Raw genomic sequence first — 8386 nt, 5'->3', positions numbered from 1 at the left:
TAAATCTCAACAAGGGCGAGGCAGCTGCCTACATCAGCTCCAGAGGGCTGACACGGTGCTGGGAGAGAGAGGGGCAGAGGTAGCACTCACTGATGCATGTCGCTGATGTGTCACAGGGACCTTCCAGGAGAAAAGAGAGCCTTGTAGTCTCCAAAATTATTAAATTCCATCACTTTAGAAAGAGATCCTTAGGACAGGGATGGGAAATTAGTCTCACACACTGGTGTCGGCTGATACATGGGATAATCAATAAACTAATGCAGGCACAAAATTTTTTGAGGCAAAAAGTCCTTTTATCACTAATACATTCATTCCTCATACTGAAGGTAATGGGAGACAAACTTATTTCAAGTACCCTGCTGAAAAAGTTACATTTTTGATATGCATGATACCAATGGCAAATCAGACAAATCTTTAAAAATACTAAGCAATGTCAATATAAAAGCACTTTACTGACATAATTTAAAAAACAAGACAGCAGAACTGTTGGTTTTACAGATTTATTTTCAAAGGCAAAAACACTTAAGACAACTTAAATACAAGTCTGAACAGAATCCCTCTGTCAAAGTCAGCAGTGCTGCAGAAATGCGTTCTCACTTGCAGACGCTTGCCAGCATCTTCCGAGTCTTCTCTCAGGAAAGAAAAGGGCTCTGGCAAAGACAAAAGTTCAGTGTTTCTCTCCACTGTTACTGCCTTTAAGTGATGATCTCTGAGGTGCTAAGTCCAGGGTAACTAGAGTTATAGACACTAATACAACATTTTATCTTGAAAGTCTGATCACCTACTTACTCTGCCGCCTAGGGAACAGCTCCTCTACATCAAGCACTGAACTGAGTGACTCGCACACACTATTCAATTTTACCTTCACAAAAGCCCCAGGTAGGTCCTCTCATCCCCATTTTACACATGAGGAAACTGAGGCTTACAGAGGCTCAGCAGCCTGCCCAAGATCACCAGGCTTGCCGAACGTGGCAGAGCCGAGAATCAACTCAGGTGTCTGGTGCTGGAGTCATCTTCTTACCCGTGAGGCCTCTCCTGCCTAATTAAGGGCCAGGCCATCTCAGCCTCCTGGACAGCAGGCGGGGCAGGCCTTGGGTGGGTAACTTGCGGAGGCAGAGGTCTCTGCGTCTGGGTTACCCTGCTCAGTTTTTGTGCAAGGAGGGCTGACAATCAAGAGTCCTGTCCAGGAATGAACTGCTGTCAACAGCTCTGGAGGAGAAAGGTGATCACTAGGGCTGGTCCCCGTGGAGTGGCAGATACCCAGAAGGTGCCTGCATCTTATAACCAGTGAAAATCTGTCAGGTACTTCCATTTTTCGATTTCTCCCCAAGACTTTCTTTATCAAAGAGAGATAAATTCTATGGGAGAACATAATTGCATTAAGTCAAATTATTTACCTGTTATTTTATTCATATACATCTTTCTTATCTGCAATGTAATCTACAATTTCTTGTGGGCACATTAACTTCTCCGCATCTATATCAGGAATTTCAAACCCTAAAAATAAAATTTATGACAATGTGTGAGTGTAGAAAAAGCAAATCCTTTAGAACTGAAAGCATCTAACACTTTGGCAACACCCACAAGCACAGCAAAAATTTCCAGCAACCTTGACCCTCATTTAAGTTGTAAGCATGTTCCTGACAATGTATTTCTTAGATGTAATTCACATAATAGAAAATTCCCCCCATTTAAAGTGCAAAATTCAGTGGTTTTTAGTATATTGACAAGGTTGTGCAACCATCATCGTGATCTAATTCTAAAGCATTTTCACTACCCCAAAAAGAAACCCTGTACCCATCCTACCCCTAATCGACACCCTCCCTCTCGTTAGCAGGGTCCCCGAGGAATCTGAACTAAATTCTGCTCTGTAGGATGGAACAGAAGTCCCTTGGCTTCCACTTAGGCAATTCATCCCCAGAATGGGCCGTGGGACCTTATCAAGGTCTCACTTGCACAACTAACCGGCCCAGACAAGGGTAACTAGGAGCGTGCACGGGAGGTGCTGCAGGGAACCAGGGCGTGTGTACAAGTGTGTGCAGGCACGCATCCTGCCCTCAGCACACCCAGTACTTCTCCAGCGCCGACATTTGGGCCTAGCTCATGGGGGCGCCGAGGTGTCTTCAGCTTCGCCACAGGTGAGGCTCTGCCCGTCATCTCAGAGCCCCACCCTGAGAACCTCAGTTCACACCCTCCTAGGCCTTTCCTGGTCACTCAGCCCAGTGCCACACCAGGTGTTCTGCCAGACCCACAGTAAGTGCTTTCCAAGTAAGTGCCCTGTGCCTAATACTCACTTCACCTGATGGTAAGCAGGTGTGTGTGTGTGGGGGGTCACTACTATTTCAAACCCCAATTCAGACTCCCAGCATTTCTTTGCATTTAAATCAAGAACCACAATATGCATATCCAAGCCTCCGCCTGTGTGTGTTACCAAATTCGTCCTCCATGGCCATGATAATCTCCACTTGGTCCAAACTGTCTAAGCCCAGGTCTTTCATAAAATGGGAATTTACCGAGAGCTGCAAGGAAAGAACATTAAAGAAAATTCAGTCCATGAGAGCATTTGCTTCTCAAAACAACTGAATGGTACATTGTCACTTAATAATTATATAGATCTTTTTTAAATATAAAGAAGCCATATTTTATTTTATTTTATTTATTTATTTTTTTAATTTGAAGAGTTTATTTGAGCGAAGGTCAGCTGGAATTGGGGAGAGCCAACCCAGGAGCCTAAAGAAGCCATATTTTAAACATAAAGAGCCGTAACTAACATACATTTAACCTGTGCCAGGATATATTGTGGGGTGCTTCTGTGTCAACTTATTCAACCTGATTTTGAACTGGTTAACAATATACATAAAGCTAATGATGGATTCACCATATATTTCACAAAGACCTTTGATCACTGTTCTGAATGACATCTGAGAGTCTGTGCGGCTTTTCTTGCTGCCTGACCGACAGCTAGGATACCACACCTCGGAAGTGACATCCTCTCCCCCAAGAATAGCACACAGTGTCTGTTATCACTCTGGCTTTAATTCAGACCTCCAGATCACCAGGAAGAATTCTTCAAAAACCGCATCAGAATCTAACCTACCAACACCACAGATTCAGGTATTAAAGGAGTTTTTTAAGGTACCACTGTGAGAAAAACTCCAAGAGTGAAGTTAAAGCAGAACAGTGTTTACAGTATGCTACCATTCGTGTTTCTTAAAAACCATGGGAGATTGGGGGGAGGGGGTATAGCTCCGCGCTACAGCATGTGCTTAGCATGCACGAGGTCCTGGGTTCAATCCCCAGTCCCTCCATTAAAAAAGGGGTGGGGGTGGTGGGAGATACAGGTCACAGTACATATAATATACATACACTGAGAATCTCTGGTAAGATACAAAGTCAGGTCCACTGGCACCTTCCAGAAGGGGAAATGGGAGCCTGGGAGCAGGGGTGACTGTTTACTGATTTTGTACCATATGATTAAATACTCATTTAAAGAAAAAACATTTAAGCCACATCAATTACCTTTTCTGGGTCAATCTTGTCATAAAGTTTCAAGACGTAAAGAACACGGTCCTTGATTCCTTCTAGTGTCAAAGGGGGCGCGTCGCTATATTGGCGGCATAGCTGCGTCACTCCACCTGGAACCTAGAGCAGAGGGCAGGAGGGAAGCATCACTGTTGAGCCCAAAATGCCTCGAAATAAAGGCACTGGCCTATAGACATCTTTTACAGAGCTTTCAGGGATTTAGCGAACCCACCTCATCCGATTCTAACTGGCCTTTAGAATGCACTGAGGCCTCATGCTGGGTAGTGTCAGAAGCCTGAGCAGTTCAACAGCATAAAAATGGACCTCATTCCCCACTGAGCCACGAGTGGCCCCTTCTCGCCTCTATTCAGCCCTCAGGCTTTGGACATTTGTCCTGCTCAGTGAAACTGCCACTAAAATCATCGAGGGTCTGCAGAAGAGCCCAAGGCTTGTCATGGCATCTCGAGCAGAATGCTGCCTCTCTAAGGCACTGCCACCTTTAATACCTGAATCAAAATTACCCATGCAAAGAGCTGTCAGAGTAAACGAGCAACTCACACGGAGAACCATCCACCGGAAGGGTCTAATCTGGCCCCAGCAGTCATTACCCTGACTCTGGCCAGGACAAACGAAGCCAGCTACCAACCCACAGAGGATGAGGGTGCCCGAAAGTCATTACATTCTGATCTATTTCCCTTCCAAGTGGGCTTGCCTTGTTGCCACCAACTAAATCTTTGCCACAATGGAGTAATATCTCAAATCGCTCTGCTCTTAGCCCCCTGGGTATTCAACTAGGTATTAGGGTCTTGCCTAGATTCCTTCACTGAATCTGCAAGGGGCTCTGAGTCACAGTCAGCGGACTGAGCGCCGTGGAAGGCACCACGCACAAGAGGAGAAAACGAGACCGTTGTCTGGCACTTCTGCTCACTGTGAAGTCCCCAGCCTGAACTGGTTTGTTCACCTTCTAAAGTTGATTTCGAGCCTGAAGTTTGGAGTTCTTAGGGCATTTCCCCATAGAAACTGGGTTTTTTTTGTTGGGGTTGAGGCCCCTGAGAGTCACAATGGTTTATGAAAAATCATAGTAAGAAACACTGCCAAATGAACCACGTCAGTATACACCATGTGTAAGAAATGTTTGTCTTGCAAAAAAATTCAGGTATTGAAATCAGGTTTAACTAGCACGCTAAAGAGATTAGATGAATATTCTAAAGAGTATGTCTGGGGACTTTCAGAGTTTAGAGCACTTGTTCTTTTTTGTCTAAACTTATGGTCTCCCTTCCCTTGTGACAACAGCATGGGTTAGGGAGACCTCTGCTCTGGGAACATCACCAGGCCTACTTATCAACAAGGACCAGGAGAGGTTTCCAAGGCACAAATAAAAGTGAAGCAGCAGAAAAGACTAAAGAGATAGAGCGAGAAGACATGAGATACCAGTGGTAACAGAAAAGAAATCTGAGGTGGGAGGATCTGACAGAGGCCGCTGTGTGCGTATCAAGAAGTGGTAGGAGGTGGAATTATTGCTGAGAACTGGGTGAAAGAAAGGGGAGGCTGCCATGTACATGGCGCCCAAGGGAGAGGAAGAGGCTGGTGAGGGCATGTCCGTAGGTAGCTATGCAAGTGGCCCACTAGGTCCCAGCACAGTCCCCTCAGCAGCACTGCCATGTGACTATAGGAGGTGGGCACGCGGTGACTGAATGAGATTAAAGGGGCTCCACCTGGAGACCACATGCCGGTCTAAATGGGTGGCTGTGGCAGGCTCAGCAGGAGGCAGGAAGGTGATGAGCACTCAGACCCTGGAACCAAGTACCCCAGCACTAGCTCTTTCTTACTAGCTGTCTGGCCTTCAGCAAGTTATTTAACCTTTTTATTTCTCAGTTTCCTCATCTGTAAAATGGGCACAAACAACAGTACTAAGCTTACAGGACTGATGTGAGGCATCAATGAGATAACATAAGGGGCTCAGAACACTGCCTGGCACAGACTCGGTAAGTGCTGTTTTGGGCTGTCTGGTAGGATCAGGATGACAATTACCTGCGAGTCTGAGAGTTTGGCAGTGGTGTAGCCCCAAAGTACTTGATCTGACTCCTCCCCTCTCATGCCTTCACTTCCGGGCTCTTTACTGGTTTCTCATCATTATGTCAGGCTATAATACTGCCCCAAGCACTTCACAGATGTCATCTCCTTTAGAGCTAATAATAAGCCCATTTTACAGATAAGGAAACTGAGAACGGTTAGGTATCTCACACCAGGTCTCCCAGAATGGCCTCCTGGAAGGTCTTACTGCCTCCCTCCTGCAGGATCTCAGCCATTTAAAAAAAAAAAAAAAAGATAAGAGTATGGACAAGCACTTGTGAAAAGTACCCACAACAGCCAACATTGTTTGTTTATTGTTTTTCCTCAACATCTACACTTGACAATTATATGCAACATAAATCACCTCCCACAGATTTCAGAGAAGGCACTGTTTGCAGGACTAGTAGAAATAAACCTGACACATTTACGTTAACATCCATCTTACTTCCACTGGGGTTCATCTCTGACTAAGGGAAACTCAGAGGAGCCTAGGTGGGTTTAAAGACCATCCCTACAAACTGCTCCCTGGACAGCTCCACCAGGTAGCAGACATCTCAGCCTCACTTTGGAAATAAATTCCTCCAAATCACTCGCTCCATTCCTTCTCCAGCTCTAGCTGGAAACCTCAGAGCCAGCCTCCACTCTTCCTATTCCCTCACCATCATGTTTATTGGGTCAGCCAGCCTGGCTGACTGGGAGGAAAGGTCTCAAATATTCCTTCAGCAAATCTCATTTAATGTTCACTCCCTGTGACCCAGGCAGAGAACATCCACATTCTTCAGTGGGGCACAATGCACCCTTCACCATATGCCTGCCGTCTTCCCATCTCAACTCAGATCTCTCCCTTCCAAAGGCACCCTGAGGGTCAACCCTAAGAGTTGGGCTCCTCTCGGCCTCTGCATGTACCATTACATCCAGCCACGACTGCTTGAGCAACTGCTGCCTTCAACACTGGGGGGTTAGTTAAGTCCTCTTCTTGCTTCTGTACTGTACACGCACCTGTCCTCAGTGTCTTTCTCTATTACGTGCCTGTCTCAGCAGCCTTCGAACTTCACCTTCTGTACCAAGCACTGTGCAGTGGGCTGGAACCACAAAGATAAATAAGCCATGACCTCTACCCTCAGAGAAGCCTATGGTCCAAGCGGAAAAGACCAATCCAAACAGATCGTTTTAGTTGTAATAAAAATGTGGCAAAAGCCATGTCAGAGGGATCTGTAGGCTGCTTCACTAACAAAAGTTGTCATTTGATCCTTGAGAGGCAGGGAAGGTGGAGCTACCAGACTTGCATTTAGCCAGGAGACAGGGACAGATTTTTCCACGAGGGAAGGACAGGCCAAGAAAAGGGAACGAGATGTGAAAGTGTAGTGTGTTGTGTGGGAAGAAATCAGTCCATGGTGCAGATTAAAGGCCAAGGTGGTGGAACACCGACATGGGCTCTGAGTCTGCAGATTTGTAGATTTCTCTTACTGGGGACTGAATGATGTGGGCAGATCACAGCTCCAAATCCATCACCACTATGCCTGTCAGTCTGGTTCCAGTCCCAGGAGCAGGTGAGCTTTCCCTGCAGAAATGCTTTGTCTTCATCTGGGTGCTGTGCCCCACCGAACTCTGGGAATTCTTTTTGTGCTCTGGCTCCCAGACAGTTTATAGTCACGGCTGTCTGGGTCAAGTATAAGACTTCAAGTCTCCATTTTAGGCCACTCCCTTGTTTTTCATACCCTCTATTTTATATTGTTATATTTTCTACTCAGGAAAGCTGCCTTAGCTCCAGAGACTAGTAACCCGATTTTAAGGTTCAGACTGACGTTTAGCGAGATTACAAGACTTGTCCAAAGTTTCGCTAAGTGGCAGCCAGCATTCGAACCCAGACGTGTTTAACTGGAAGGTCTGTGCTCTTGCTCGTCATCACCAGGTCACCCAGGTCCCGGCAGGGGTCAACCGAGCACCGTTGGGCGATGGGATGGGGAGCGAGCAAGTGTCCCCGGTCACCCCTGCCCACAGTAGCCGCGACCCCGCTGCCTGGCCCCTCCCCCTCCCCCCGAGTGGGCCCGCCGCCTGACCCCTGCCAAGCCCCAACAAAGTCACCGCGAGTCACCTGCGCGAACACCAAGGCCGGCTGCGGAGCCCCAGGCCTGGTCCGGGACCCCGCGGGGAACAGGGTGGTGCTGAGCGCCCGGGCGGCGGCCAGCGTAGGAAGCCTGGGCAGTGGCGCGAAGGCCGCGGGCAGTCGGCGGACACAGGCGCAAAGGACACGAGCCGCCATAGCTACGCCGACCCAGGATGCACTGCGCAGAGCCCACCGGTCCAGTATCCGCTCGAGCTCGGCGCCCGCGACGCACAGAGCGGCTCTGCCGGGTGCTGCCGGCGGTGGCGGCCCCCGGCGGCTCCTGGAGGCGCTGCGTCTTCGGAGCGCGCGGTCCAGCTGTCCACATCCGTGGGCGAATGGCTGCTTAGAGCCAGAGCTAAAATGGCATAGATACTCTATTTCCCTAAATACCAATCGCTGACACAAGAAAGGAACTTATTTTTACTTACTGCCTCACTGTTCAAACCCTTCAACAGCCTCTTCATGTGCAGAATGAAGTCCAGGTTTGTTAACATGCCTCACCAGCTCCCTGACCACCCTTCTGGCTTCCTGATTCCATTCCCTTTGGCATAATTATCCTGTAATACTGAGCTGACTGTAGTTCACACCATCCTGTCCCTGCGGCCTGGAATATCCCTTGCCTCTGCTCTGCCCTGTTTACCCTGCAAGACTCAGCTACGTTGTCATTCTTCAAGCAGCTTTCCC

General features: G+C 47.8%; 1 protein-coding gene across 1 annotated transcript; it reads right to left on the bottom strand.

Moving 5' to 3' along the window:
- Window positions 1–484: 484 nt before the first annotated feature.
- Window positions 485–7916, bottom strand: NDUFAB1 (NADH:ubiquinone oxidoreductase subunit AB1). Its single transcript, XM_006193116.3, has 5 exons — window positions 7691–7916; window positions 3520–3642; window positions 2432–2519; window positions 1398–1497; window positions 485–650 (listed from the first exon to the last, which is right to left on the bottom strand). The coding sequence occupies exons 1-4, from the start codon at window positions 7856–7858 to the stop codon at window positions 1406–1408; spliced, it is 471 nt and encodes a 156-aa protein (XP_006193178.2). The 5' UTR covers window positions 7859–7916; the 3' UTR covers window positions 485–650; window positions 1398–1405.
- Window positions 7917–8386: the final 470 nt, after the last annotated feature.

The sequence above is a fragment of the Camelus ferus genome, chromosome 18 (assembly GCF_009834535.1).
Source record: "Camelus ferus isolate YT-003-E chromosome 18, BCGSAC_Cfer_1.0, whole genome shotgun sequence".
Taxonomy (NCBI): domain Eukaryota; kingdom Metazoa; phylum Chordata; class Mammalia; order Artiodactyla; family Camelidae; genus Camelus; species Camelus ferus.
Note: the sequence above shows the minus strand (reverse complement) of the source record. Positions and strands in the feature narration are given on the sequence as shown.

Excerpts from the sequence above, each read along its gene's own strand:
- NDUFAB1 (XM_006193116.3), bottom strand. The coding sequence starts at position 7,858 with ATGGCGGCTCGTGTCCTTTGCGCCTGTGTCCGCCGACTGCCCGCGGCC. Across the intron at positions 3,643-7,690 it reads CGGCCTTGGTGTTCGCGCAG|GTTCCAGGTGGAGTGACGCA; the intron begins GTGACTCGCGGT and ends CCTCTGCTCTAG. Across the intron at positions 2,520-3,519 it reads ACAAGATTGACCCAGAAAAG|CTCTCGGTAAATTCCCATTT; the intron begins GTAATTGATGTG and ends CTTTCCTTGCAG.